The sequence below is a fragment of the Parasteatoda tepidariorum genome, chromosome 4 (assembly GCF_043381705.1).
Source record: "Parasteatoda tepidariorum isolate YZ-2023 chromosome 4, CAS_Ptep_4.0, whole genome shotgun sequence".
NCBI classification, from domain to species: domain Eukaryota; kingdom Metazoa; phylum Arthropoda; class Arachnida; order Araneae; family Theridiidae; genus Parasteatoda; species Parasteatoda tepidariorum.
Window position 1 is genome coordinate 90316700 of NC_092207.1, and position 14509 is coordinate 90331208.

The window sequence follows — 14509 nt, forward strand, 5'->3', positions numbered from 1 at the left end:
TTCAAGAGAAAATTAGGCAGGAAAAATAGACATTGGGAAAGTTTGCAGTTTTTTTGTATTAAAATTTAATACAAAAATTTTAACGCAATAAAGAGTTATTTCTTATTCTTTAAATCTTATTTATTTTAAAATTCTATCTGTGACAACAGTTCTGGATGTTAGAAATGAGTTTTTCTTTACTTAGCAGAATATAATTTGGCCTGAGAAACTTTTATAGTTTGTATCTTATAAATGGTAAGAAATAATAAAATATATAAAAGATTTTAAACTGAATTACGAATATAGGTTTCATTAATAGTCATGGTAAAAATATGTTATAAATTTATTTAAATTGTAGTTTGTTTATGGAGATGGGATATAAAATTTATAGTTTATCTTATAAATGGTAACAAATAATAAAAGAAATAATAAATTTAAACCCATTTTATGAATTACGAATATAGGTTTCATTAAAAGTCATGGAAAAATATGCTCTTAAGTTATTTAAATAGTAGTTTGTTTATATGAAGATGAGAAATAAAATTTATAGTTTATCTTATAAATGGTAAGAAGTAATAAAAGAAATAACAGATTTTAAACCCATTTTATGACTTATGGATTTAGGTTTCATTAATAATCATGGACAAAATATGCTCTAAATTTATTTAAATTCTAGTTTGTTGATGGATATGAGATTTAAAATTTAAACAAAATAAACTATAATTTTACATCTAACTTAAAAAAATACAGTTGGATGCAGCAACAATGATGCAATAAACTAACCTTTCTTGTTAAATTGTAGAAGCATATTAATGATATAAATTAAATGTATGTGTTTTTCTTTGAATTTCAGAATTTGGTTCAAAGAAAATAGAATAGCAAGAAAATAAGAAAAATTAAAAATCTTAACACATTTGTACCTTGTTTCACATTGCTCAGCAACATTTGACAAATACTGTCTCAGTTCTTTCGCTGATTTGTGGTCAACACTGAACGTTGCAATGGAGCCTGGACTTAGTTCCTTTCCATTCCTGGAATTAGAAAGTTCCTTAATGTAATACACATGTAATATGAATACAAAAAATATAATGTAATATAAATCTAAAAATAATTTAAAATTTATATTTTTCAGATTTACTGGAAGGAAACATTCCTTTAAAGCTATATTATTCATTATCTACATCAATTTAAGAAGTTTATAGAATAAATAATGTTGCAGGATTTGAGAATATTCCATGTAGAAATTGGATGGAATATTTACAAAGCGTGTATTTCTTAGAGCATTTTTAAGATATTTCATCAAAAAATAAAAAAAATCATTAGAAAATAATAAATGTTACAAAATATATTATAAATATTTATATTTTATTAGTTACAAATTGTCTAGATCAGTTAAAATAGCATATGAATATAGAGGCCCATTAAAAAAATGCTTAATTCACTGGTTTAAACTAATTTTCATGTTTAGTGTAAAGATTAGTTAGATGAAAGTTGACATTTTTCAAAAATTATAAGTTATAAAATTTATTTTCCAGATTTATTTATTATTTTCAATTGATGTCATTTTGATTGTGTACTTGCATCAAAAACTACAGTCATAACTTTTTCTTTGTAAATATTAAATACACATTCAGTTAAAAAATTAATTCAATTAACAAAATGCTTAAATCAGTAGTTTGAACTGGAAATAATGATCGTCAAGGATTTTAAAATTTACAAAGAGTTCCGCAAAGGTCACTGTTACTGTATGTTTTTTAATCCTTTTTAAAATGAAGACAAAAGAAGGAAACACATTTGGGGTTCAAATTTAGTAATTGATAAAAAAAAACACTGTTACAATCTGATAAGCAATTAATGAAGAACATCAAAACCAGTTTGATGGATAGACGAAGCTTAGAGGTGTTTTTAATAATCATCTTTTGACTCTTATCTGCTTCTTTATGCAATCATAAAACAGGTTTTGTACATTCACTTTCTGTTGTATTTTGTCTTCATTTTTGATTAAAAAAAATGCATAAATACACATTGGCAATCTTTACAGAATACAATGTATATAAAAGGGTGGTAATTACAGAACACTTTGTATCAAATAAATAAGGAACTTACTTGAGAACAAGGTATTCAGCTAACTTTTGAGCCACATATGTTTTTCCTGTTCCACTAGGTCCACATAGGATGATTCTCCGATGCTCAGTTAACAGTGAGATATATCTTTGTACTATAGATTTTGGTATTAAGGTCTCAAATGCAAAGGCATCAACAGAATGTTGTCGTGTACCTGTAGGAGAAAATTAATTATATGAATGTTACTGAAAGTGAGAAAATACAAATTCACAGGCATATATGCTAAGAGTGTTCTTCAAAGCTCTTTCAGCTAAGAGGTAGTCAAAAATGATAGCTTAATTCCCCCCAATAGTTTTGATCTTTCTTCTCTTTGCCAAATGTCACGCTATATTATATAAATATACATTTATAAAAACATGCATAATGAAATAGTACATTATACACCATAATTGAAAATTTATTTTTAAATCTCAACTCTGTGTTTTAATGGTATTTGTAAGCAGAAAAATAAATAATTTTAGGCATATAGATTTTCTATGAAATAAGATTAAGGTTTTTAGGAGAAAAAAATTAAATTAATATACAACAGTAGTAACATTTATTAAATTATATACAGATGAAAAAACAATAGAGCAAGTAATATTTTGTAATTTTAATAAGATTTTGCCTTAAAAATAATCTTAAAATTTGATTTTAAAACATGACTTCTCTATAAAAATCCCAATTTTGAAGCATTTAAAAAAAAGAAACTCTTGCCAAAAATTATTATTTTGTATTTCATTTTATTTGTTGTATCAAATTAAATAAACCTTTATTTTATAAATTAAGACCAAATAATAATATTTCTAAGGAGCTCAAACAATGCAGTATCAGAGAAACTTTTCAAACGATACGAAACTAGATCACATATGCTTTTTAGTTTCACAAAACTGTGTTTTTTTTTATTAATTGCATTATTTTTACAATTAGTATAGAGGTCACTTTGGGCACTAGGCAAATATGTATGAATAAAGGATAATCAAAGTGTAATTGTATAATCGTTAAAAATTGTATATTATTCTGGAAATAAAAGATATTTCAGATGGTGACAGAGCATTTAAAGAACAGTCTTAATGTATCCTTTGTTCAATTTTATTTGAAATTACAGTCGAAAATTAATAAATTATACAATGTTTTGAATTACAGTAAAAAATAATTAAAGACATACCTTTCAGAACTAGTTTTACGTGCATGCTATCACCTACTATGTAGCCACAAGGCAAAAGCTCAGGTGCATCAGCTTCTGAAATTACAAAATCAAAATGTTAATAGGTATTTATGACGAGGTAATATGATACTTTAGAAATAAGTATTTTTTGGAATTAATACTTATAAATTAAAAACATATAGAGAAAAACATGTAAGTAATAATTAGTAGAATTGATACTTATAAATGAAAAACATAAGCGAAAAATATGTAAGCATTTTGTGGAATAAATACTTAAAATTTAAAGACATAAGAGAAAACAATAAAAGTATTTTGCGGAATTAACACTTCTAATTTAAAGACATAAGAGAAAAATATGTATGTAATTTGTGGAATTATTTCTTATAAATTAAAAATATGAGAGAAAAATATTTAAGTACCTTTGGATCGTATAATTTCTCCTACTTGGTAGTTAACAAGACTTTCTGCACTAAGACCTAAATTGGAGACTGGATCTACTCTAAGAACATATTCCTGAAAAAATAAATTATACATTAGTAAATGAACAAGAAAGCTACTGACATTTAGTAATGATACTTTTGTAAATATAATTTAAACTAACAACAATCATACAAACCTTAAATGATCTCTTTACTAGGTTGTCTAACAAATCCCATTTAGTTTTGGAGCTTACAGAGATGCTTCCAATTAATATTTCAGAAAACGTCTGTAAAAACACAAACATAAATATTAAATGAATAAAAACTTTAGAGAAAAAGGAAGTAATTTTTCATGTAATGTCGTCAATTTTTTATATAATTACCATAGATTGTTTTTGGAATATAGAATTATCCCCATGGCAACCAAGGTAAACGGAAACATTTATGAGTTTTCCATCTTGATCATTTCTAGGCTCATTCAAATACATATCAGCTACAATTATGAAAAAGAAAAAAATTTTAAACTACAAATATACCAATTTTAGAAATTAAATAATTATTTTTAAATAGTAATATTTTAAATTAATTGAATTATTAAATTGTTCAATTTTATCCGCTCACTTATATATATGATTTAGCAGAAAATGTAAAAATATTTGCATTTGTGAATTTTATGTATTTACACTATAACTTTAAATAATTATGGTAAAATAACTAGTTTCCAAGGAACTGACAAAGAACTGGCCACGTATTAGCCACCATAAAAAAACATGTTATGCATTATTTAACATATATTCCATATTTAACATAGATTCTATTTTCTAAATTAACAATTACTTTTTTCAATTACGTAAAATAATTAATCTTAATTCAAAATTACAATTAGTTAAATTTTTACTTTAAAAAAGTTATCTAGTGTATTTTTTCGATTTAAACAAGAGTTATTTATAAATGTACATTTATTAAAATCATTTATAAGATTAATATTATTGATCATGATTATAATTTATATAAATTACAACTTACCAATACTAGGTGGTCCTGAATTTTCAGAGGCGCTTAGCCGTTTTTCTAAGCTTTCTAAGCTGTTTCTAAGTGGTAAGGAACTATGTGAAGAGGTAAGAGATTTTGTAGAAACAAGCCTTTGAAGTCTATCATTATCTTGTTTCAAACTAGACATTTCACTCTGAAATTGACAAATTCATAAATACAATTCTGACATCTCTTATAATTTTTAAAATCAGTTACAGAAAAATAATAAATACAATACTTAGTTTTTTAAAAAAAACAACTTATTGTAAGAGCACTAAATAAAGAGAGAATAACTTAATTTTTGTCTCACCTAAATCAGAAAAAGTGTCGTGCACTACTTTTGAAAACATGGGGAAAAATTTAAGCTCTGAGCAAAGTTTATGGTGAAACTAATACACCTCCTCATTTCTTACTGTAGATGCGTATAAAAATATCATCCCCTTTTTTTGAGTTCATTTGAAAAACTTAATTTTTAAAATCTTCTTATTTTGTTACTTGAGTTTTGTAACTATTAGTTTATGTAGGAATGTGATTGACAATTAATTCTATATCTGATAAATTCTGATATTAGTGGTCAAGAAACGATTGAGACTTGTATTGTCATATGAGGCAGAGCTCCAGAAATTTGAGTACTTCAGCTGGTTGGAAAGTAATCAAACATTTTAATGTCAATAAATTATGTTTGGCAATCTAATTAATTCTATAAGTAGCAGTTAAGCAACTCGTGATAAAAACAAGCATTAACTTTGCAAATCATAAAAATTGTTTTATTTTAAAACCCTTTGATGCAGATGGGACACTGGTGTCTCTTTTACACTTTTTTCCTGGCTCTCTAATTACAAGCAAAAATATATTTTGCTAACAAAAAACTTTTAATTATTAAAAAAAACAAAACAATCTAATAGTTACTTAGGAAATTTTTACAACTATTGAAACTATATTTGAACTAAAATATAAAATCCAAAAAAAAAAAAAAAAAAAAAAAAAAAAAAAANAAAAAAAAAAAAAGTAGAAATTTTTTTGCCATTTATATTCAAACATTTATCAATAATAGATTACGTAAATTAATGCATTTCAATGATGAATAACTGTTTATCTTAGATCTAAATAACTGCAACTTTGAAAAATTATTGCTTGAAAGTGATCTTGTGTTTGGAAGATTTTACCTTTAACACAGAAAAAGACATGCTGTACTTCATAACAATAAATTATTAAAATGCTGACGTATTTTGACCTAAATTAGTACAAATAATGAAAAAAGTGTGAAGAAAAGTTTAATAAAAATTCTGTGTCAAAGGGTAAATTGCAAGCTTAAATGCACTTTCTACATTTTATTTAAAGAAAAATAAGAAATGGAAAAGGCTAATAAAAGTAAAATTCCATTGAGAAACATATGAACTGAAACAGAAATAAAAACTCTTATTTATTTATGAATTATTTTAATTTGAACAGATAATGTTTCTAAAAAAATTAAGAAATATTTCTTACAAGTAAAGTTTCTTTTACATGATAAGTATTTTATTCCAATGGGAAATACTTACTCTCATTTTATTTACAGTTTCTTTTAAGTTCTCTAACTGATGGGCTGAACTCAGAGCATCTAAGCGTATGTCTGTCAGCATCATATCTTTCTCTCGCAACTGTTTCTTCAAGTCTTTCACATCCTCTGGTGAATCTTTATCCTCATCCTCTTTCTCATAAAGGCTGTAACAGTAATAACTCTATGTTTATCAACATCTTCATTTCATATACATTATATGTGTCTATTAAGTGTTTACTTGGAAAAGTTTTAAAAAACTCTTTATTACCAGAATTTTTACTTCGTGAATGGATGAGGATTAGTTAAGGATGCAAACTATAATAAGTCTACGCATTTAATATGTTATAATTCTTGTATTTAGGATGTTTTTAATGTATAATTTTAGAGTCTTTGTCATAAATAAATAAAAAACACATTCCGTTTGCAAATTTATAATTAAGCAAGGAATATACAAAATAAATTAATGAATTAAAAAAAAACGCTATTCAATCTAACAAATCACTACAGAGGACGGGAATAAAGGCATTCAATCTCAACTGAATGCTGTAAAGAAGTTGAAAGGAAATCATTGGAAAAACCTTCAAGATTCCTCAGGCAATTAAAACTGTTTTGTCGTTTTTCTCCCCACCTTAGTTGCTAGTGATTTGATATTGCTTTGTTTCTTATGCGCTTGAATAACGATTTACAATCCTGATTGTGTATACATTTTCTTTTTTCGTAACAATTATAAAAATAAATATTGAGGGCAGTCATTAGAAACACCCCCTAGACTAAAATATCCTCAGTGGTGGACGGATCATGCGTTAGAGTTCCCTTGCTATCAGGGTAACCGAGGGAGGATTTCGTGGTTTTCTTCTCCATGTAACGCAAATGCGGGCTAGTCCCATCGAAAAGTTCTCTATAGGGTAGTTTGACCCAATGTTTGATTCAGATTCAGGACTCTTTTTGTCTTTTGAATTAGGTTCAAAATTACAAGGATACAGAGTTGAACCTTGATTGTCGTAAACTCAGAATTGGGTCAGTTGTTCAATGCCGGTTATAAATTATAGATATAAATATTTTGCGTACTAAGATAGTGTATAATCAGAACTAACTATTAAAGGTTTATTCTTTGTTCTCATTATTGAAATAGTTACAGTATTTCGATTTTTTTCCTCCTTAAATAATATTTCATTTAGTTTTGGCATGAGGTATTTAATTTATAAAAGTAACAATGAAAATATTTACCAAGAAGATGAGTGAGATTGCTTGAGAGTGGGTGAACCTCCATTAGTAGTATGACCAGCACCTAATAAAGGAGAGTTTGGAGTCGATGAATCTGATTGCAAATGTCGTATATCTTCCACATCCGACACGGATCCGTTTTTGTTCTTTTTGCTTCTAGAAAAGGCTTTACTGAACGAGCTCCTCAGCTGCTTGGAATGAAAAAAAAAATATTGTCATGATCAGAACATATCTAAGAAAAAACATTTTAATACACCTTAGTAACTGATGTTTGACTTCAATTAATATCCAAGTCGAGAATATTTAATAATATTTTCTAAGTTAATGTTAAATGTCGCAAAAACACAACTAGAAATTCACTAAAGAAGTCATGATTGTAATTTCATTGTTCTATTCTAAAAAACGTAAAAAAAAATTAGAGACGTTGATATATAGGGAAAAAAATAAATAATAAAATTTTTTAAAAAAAATTACGCTTTTAACAGGGTTTAAAATAATAAAATAATTTAATTTTTGTCACACTTAAAAAGAAACACATACGCTGTAAAAAATTCTGGTTCAATTTATGGTAATAAGTATCGGCACTCAGGGCGTCGGTGTTTTTTACCGTAATAATCCATTTTTACCAGATTATGCTACGGAACAAATAATCTGATATACGGTATTTTTTAAGGTAATAATTACCGTAAAATCACCGCATCACTCTCATTAAATAAATATTACTGTAAAAATTATGGCAAAATCCATTTTACGGATATTGCAACCAAAGTGTCAGTACTTTATACCATAATTTGATTTTGAATTTTTTACAGTGTAGGGGGAAATACTTTAGAATGACGTGAGGGAAAATTTCGGTGGAGATAGAAGTTATGAAAGCAATAAGTTCTAGGAATTTCGCTTTATACAAAACGTTTATGACTTGTAAATAAGAATATACTTCTTTCTCATTAGCCCTCTTGAAAAACGTATTTTTTAAAAATTTCATTTTATTATTTCAGTTTTGTACCTGCTATAGTTTGTTGCGTCCAAAAGAGGTCAAAAATGTATTAGCGATATAAGTTGTTTGATGAGATAAGTTTTTCTTAAAACATTAAGAAAGCAATCGTAACTTGGCATAGAGAATTTGATCACTTTAGCTAGTCAGAAAGAGGTCGGAAAATCAATGCAACTTCTACTGTATTAGGGACAAAGCACTAGTAGAGATTTAATCCCTCTAGCGAGTCGGAAAGTGGTCCAAATTGACACTGCAAGATTCCACTCCCACTGGTACTAAAGCGAGTTAATAAAAACGAAGATATGACAAAGAAAAAAAAAGCATTTTCACAAATTTACTAAAATAAAATGGGAAAGCTGACAAATTAATATTTTTTGACATATTTAAAAACTAGTGTAGAGTTTGACTTATATGGAAAACCGTACGCTTAACTGGCTGATATTAATAAGTTGAAAAAGTATAAGTATTTAAATTATTTATTTAAATAAAGTAACTCATTGAAGTTTACAGTTTTTTCATATAATTACTTACCCAGCCCTTCTTCTTTTTCTTTTTGTCATGATCACCAGATTTACCACTGTTACCACTACAGGCACTAGAACATGAATTAACACTTGACATAGAATCTGTAGAAAACTGTCGAGATATCCTTTGCTCTTGAAGCGACACTAAAATCAATTTTTAAAGATTATTTCTCAGTCATTTTAAGAGGTAAATCATCAATTAAAATTGCGTATTAAATCAAGTAATGTTTAGTTGAACTTGTAACATTGCATGTTCAAATCATATTAACTTTCATCATGATTAAATTGCAAGTTAATTTGTATTCATTCAAAGAAAAATTTAAGAACATGCAGAGCTTAATGTAAATTTAACTTTCATTAATGTTTAGGTTCGTAAAAACAATGTATTTTCGGATAATTATCTTTATCTTTACTTTTTTTTTTTGGTATGAAATAGTGATTACTTATTCAGTTATTTAAATCATTATTTTCGGTTGTAAAAATTTTATATATTGTAAAACTTTTAATAATAAAGCTATTAAGGATCAGAACGCGCTGAAAGCGAGTCATCTGAGAAAAATAATAGAAGTTAAAATATTAAAATAAAACAATTATTCACTGACTGAATTTATGAAAGATTCCAAAGGTTCCTTTTAATATTTCAGACAAAAACGCCAAAAAAAATCGAATAATTACCGATTAAAATTTAGCTAAGTTAAAAACAAGTAAAGAAATTTAAAAACAATAATCTAGCAGATGGAATTTTTTTATTCCTCTTTTTCTAATATAAAATTTTAATAACTATAACTATAGATTTTTATTTCATCCTTCGCAGTAATTGAACATAAGAGATGTCTCAGAGAAATTCTAAACGTAACTAAGTATTTTTTAAAATCTTGAATAATGATTTTCAGACGACATTAAAATTCATCCTTAAATTTGGCTCAAATACAAACGATAACTAATTAAAATCGATAAAACAAAACAAAAACACGTCTTTTTATTGTTATACTTATAGCGTGGGAGATTGATTTAGATAAATAATTTGACCAGAGTTTTGAAAAAATCAAATATTTCCTCACGTTTTCAGATTCATTTTCTGATTAAATTCTAAAACATATACTTAAGCGAGTTGCTTCTTCTTCCAGAGAAAGCTCATTCACAACAAAGACAGGAAAAGAGTTCCACTGCGTGCAAACGTATGCAAAATGTTAGTGTGGTAATGAATGAATAAAAGACATGCAAAGATGGAGAGTCATGCAACACAGCACATTCCATGGTTAGTTTTGCATGTCTCACCCGTATCCTTAGTAGTGTTAAAAGTATGCCTTCGAACTAAGTTAGTAGCACCCGTACTTTTCTGCACAGCCTGCATCGACTGTAGGGCCATCTTCGTTAATCCAGCTTCTGCGCTCTGCTGCTTCAGTGCTTCAATCGTCTTCCTCAGCTCAGTCAATTCGGAATCCTAAAAAAAGAGATGATTCATGTGATGATTCATCAGTCAATTGTTAATTGTATGAAATAGAATTTAATATCGATGGTCATCAATATTGTGTGAACCGATTGCTTCCAGAAATTAAACTCTTATTTTAGACTATTTAAAGTAAATAGAATCAATGCAATAGCGAGTTTGCCACTATAAGCAACTACACATATTTAATGTTAAAATGGCAATAAAAAAGACTGGAGTGTAACACTGTACTGTGCTTTATGACGTCATTGAATCTGATAACTTGGTTGGTGGTTGCCCACATATGTTTGCATTACAAACATAAAGGATTATGATTGAAAGAAGAAAAAAAAAGGTCAAATGATTTTCACTTTTCTGTATTTATACCAGACATAAATAAAAAAAATCTTTGCTGTATAATTTTGCTCATTTAAGCAGCAGGAAAATCTATTTTCCCAATTTTTTTATTATAACGGAAGGCTAATATTTTTCAACTTATACAAACATACAATATATATAAACTTGTCGGAATAGCGGGCTACTCTCAATTTTTCGTACTCGTTGTATCGAACTTGTACTTATTTTGATAAAAAAAAAAAACTTTTAAATACCTTCTGTTCTGCACTTGCTGTTAGATGTTGTAGCCTGTTCGTCATATTAGATAGAGACTGTTCAAAGGCAGCTACCATATGTGCCTGGAAAAAATAATAAAAATATCATTTCCATTCAAATGATCTTACAATTGAGAAAGAAGATAAGAGCTCATATAGTAAAGTAATATTTCAAAATTATGGTTTCTTAATGTCATGGTGCAACAGTTTTATATTGCAGATGCTAACTGCTTATGATTTATTTATTCGAATAATTATATATGCATATTATTATTGTAACTCTCGAGATTTTGTACACTCAAATTTTGTTGATCTAAATTTTTATTCGAGATTTTGTTTGTCCTAGCGTCCTTTACACTACAAATTTCGTCGGGGTACTACACTGTAAATAATTCTGGATCAAATTACGATATTAAGTACCGGAACTTAGCGTCCGTGAAATCCATTTTTACCGTAAAATATTTTACCGTAATTTTTACAGTAATATTTATTTAATTAGAATGATTCAGTCATTTTACGATGATTGTTACAGTAAATATTACGGTATATTAGTTTTTTGTTCCGTAACATGTTCCGGTAAAATTGAATTTCACCAATTCTATGACAAAGAATATGAAATTTAAAAAAAATTCGAAAATGAACCATTAAGCATCCAAATTCACAAATATCATTAGCCACGCTTTTCAACAAAATTCAAGTAACTATGAACAAAAACTATTGATTCATATTTTGAAGGAAATACTGAATAAATACTTTTTTTCTTCTTCTTTTTTCTTTTGATGAATGAAACTTTGAATGTGTATTTGATTATAATCTCACAATGTAAGAAATTTCCCGGAAAAAAGGGTAAAATAACAAATTTATTTAATTGTCATTTTACCATATTCAAACAAAACAGCAAAATAACCATAAGTACATATTATAGCCGAATACATATTATAGATGGGTAGCCGAGAGAGTTAGTCTGTGAATCTGATGACCGTCAGAACAGGGGTTCGAGATCCCAGAGTTGACACCACAATACTTTACCCATTCCCTTCAACACAAGAAGAGTTTTCAGTGTCTGCATTCCGGAATTTGTGACCCTGGACTATTAGAAAACGATACTCTCATTCCCGCATAAGCGACGGCACCATAAGGCTGCTTGATACAAAAAAGTCTAGTATTTCCCATGTCTTACGATAAGTGAAACAACTTTAATTAAAACACATTCCAAGTTCGTTTGATAAAACACAAGTCAACCACAACTTAATTCCAATGCCCAATACTTAACGAAAAGCCTAGCTCCAATATGCAGTTAAATTTCTTTTTTGTGGTTTTGAAACCATGCTAGTTGTATAAAGTCAAGCAACGGTATAGTTTTACNCAAAAATTTTTTTTTTTTTTTTTTTTTTTTTTTTTTTTTTTTTTTTTTTTGACATGCTTGTTGCAAACAGTTTAAAAAGCATAAATTTCATAGTTAATTGTATGGAGAGACTGCTACCTGTCATTTAACCGTACTTTTCGAATGAAAATTCTGACAGTGCATAGGAAAGTATACGTGATATTAATCTAAAGATGAGAAGTAATAATATATAAGTACTTGGCGTAGTTCTTTTTATTTAGTTCCTCAGTGATTTATTAAAATAGAAGGAACACATTCTCCCTAAAATATGTGAGCAAAAACACGAAGTTTCGTAATCACGAATAAGGGAAGATTGATATAAGAGGGTTTTTAGGACTCGTATACATATAAATGTTTCCATTGTTTTTGAAAAAAATAAAAAAAAATTGTTTTGCTTCTACCAGAATATTCATTGTTTCGAATCACACTTCTTTAAGAGTAATGCATAATATTGAACGAAACAACGTGTTTCAAAATATACTACATAAATAGGAATACGAAGATACTAAACAATAAAATGTGAAAATATTTAAATTTCGAAAACGAATAAGTCAAACAAATTAAAGAAAAAGGTATAGTACTTTGAAAATATTATTTTTAAACCTAAACGCTACTAGAAATTTCTAAAGGAACAGTAGCGAATACTTTATAGTGGGTTATAAGTAATTAAAAAAAATTAAATAAAATTGTTAGTGGATCTGAGAAAGATTAAAGGGCTCATATAGTTTACAATTACAGCATTTCCGTGACAGTTCGTTGTGGGCTAATAGAGTCATGGGTATTAAGGCTCCGTGATTTAAAAACAACCAGCCCCATATTAGGTATTGTTTTCAGCATTGCGCACCGGCTGCCTTTATTATCCGGAAAATTAGCACCCATTGATCTGTAACTTAATGGGCATCAAGCTGCCACCAATGATAGGAACACTTCATAATGACAAATGGCTGCTTTCAACCATTTTGTCACCGCGGATCAATATATTGTTAAAGAAATTGAATATTTATTTTTCGAAGATTAGGCTGCATACTAAAGCAAAAAACAACGTAAATAAAGCACGAATGATAGTACATACTACAGTTTCAGTTCTATAAACAAGATTTTTCCTCATTATTTTAACATCGTGGAAGGTTCTTGTTTATAGAACTGAAACTACAGTTTGTTTATTTATGTACTTCCATTTGCACTTTATTCACGTTGTTTTTTGCTTTAGTCTACATAGCACAAAACATACCCTATCATTTATTGGATTTGTCTATATCTTTGATTTTATAAGTAAGTTTACCTGAGTTTCTTTTATTTAGATTTAGCTTAATTATAACATCAAATCATCCTCATAACTACGTTACAGGTAGTTGTGTTCAAGACGTTTACTACTACTTCGCTTTCGTACGAAAAGAAAATACCAAAAAGAAACGAACATTATAGTTCAAATAATATCGCAACTGCAATATTTATTTCCCAATAAATTCAATAATAAACAACAATTTGAAGCAAAGGCAAATTTTTTCCTGTCCCGTAACCAGACAATGCCAACCTTGACTCCAGACAATCCGCAACTTAACTTCCCCCTCGAAACCAGGTCATCTGGATACTCGACACTGGCACTCAACTCCAAATTCGTTAAATAAGCCACAATATCTTCAATTTGTCCTCAAAGCAATAATCCCAAAAAAACAAAAGACAAGAGAAAGAAATGATTTCATTTCCAATTCTATATTATGAGCACGTCTCTCCAACGCCTTAAGGGCAATTGAGAACATTAGGAAGAACAACTCCGAAAAATGATCGTTGGAACACTTCAAATAAAGTGGCTTCAATTCAAACTGGAATTTTATATTTCTTTGGTTATTTTTCAAGGACAAGACTTTAATGACATGAAATGGCTCAACGGTCACTTCTTGTAGTGTTTGAGGAAATACATTATTAGTTTTCGTAAGTTTCTGATCTTGTTTTTTTTTCCCGAGCCCATTGTATCAATAAATGATAGGCCCTAACCTCGTCATTTTGGAAGCATGCACCTGCAACATTAGGGGTTTTATAGATGATTATGCCTTTTAAGGATTCGAATACTCGTGCATTATTTATGGTCTTCTGTAAGACTT

The 14509-nt window shown here is 28.0% G+C and overlaps 1 protein-coding gene across 19 annotated transcripts in view; it reads right to left on the reverse strand.

The window, feature by feature from the left end:
- The window catches only part of LOC107442127 (neuron navigator 2), a 524062-nt gene that overhangs the window by 8093 nt on the left and 501460 nt on the right, over positions 1–14509 (reverse strand). For 9 of the 19 annotated variants that reach the window (XM_043039751.2, XM_043039749.2, XM_043039754.2 and 6 more), the window contains 12 exons: positions 11024–11107; positions 10262–10427; positions 8991–9127; positions 7469–7656; positions 6243–6405; positions 4696–4855; positions 4053–4162; positions 3867–3956; positions 3670–3763; positions 3251–3325; positions 2086–2257; positions 900–1010 (listed from right to left, as the gene is read on the reverse strand). In XM_043039751.2, coding sequence (XP_042895685.1) covers positions 900–1010; positions 2086–2257; positions 3251–3325; positions 3670–3763; positions 3867–3956; positions 4053–4162; positions 4696–4855; positions 6243–6405; positions 7469–7656; positions 8991–9127; positions 10262–10427; positions 11024–11107 — 1550 coding nt within the window. The remainder of the gene's footprint in view (positions 1–899; positions 1011–2085; positions 2258–3250; positions 3326–3669; positions 3764–3866; positions 3957–4052; positions 4163–4695; positions 4856–6242; positions 6406–7468; positions 7657–8990; positions 9128–10261; positions 10428–11023; positions 11108–14509) is intronic. The other 10 variants (XM_071180175.1, XM_043039752.2, XM_071180183.1 and 7 more) reach the window with 3 other exon arrangements.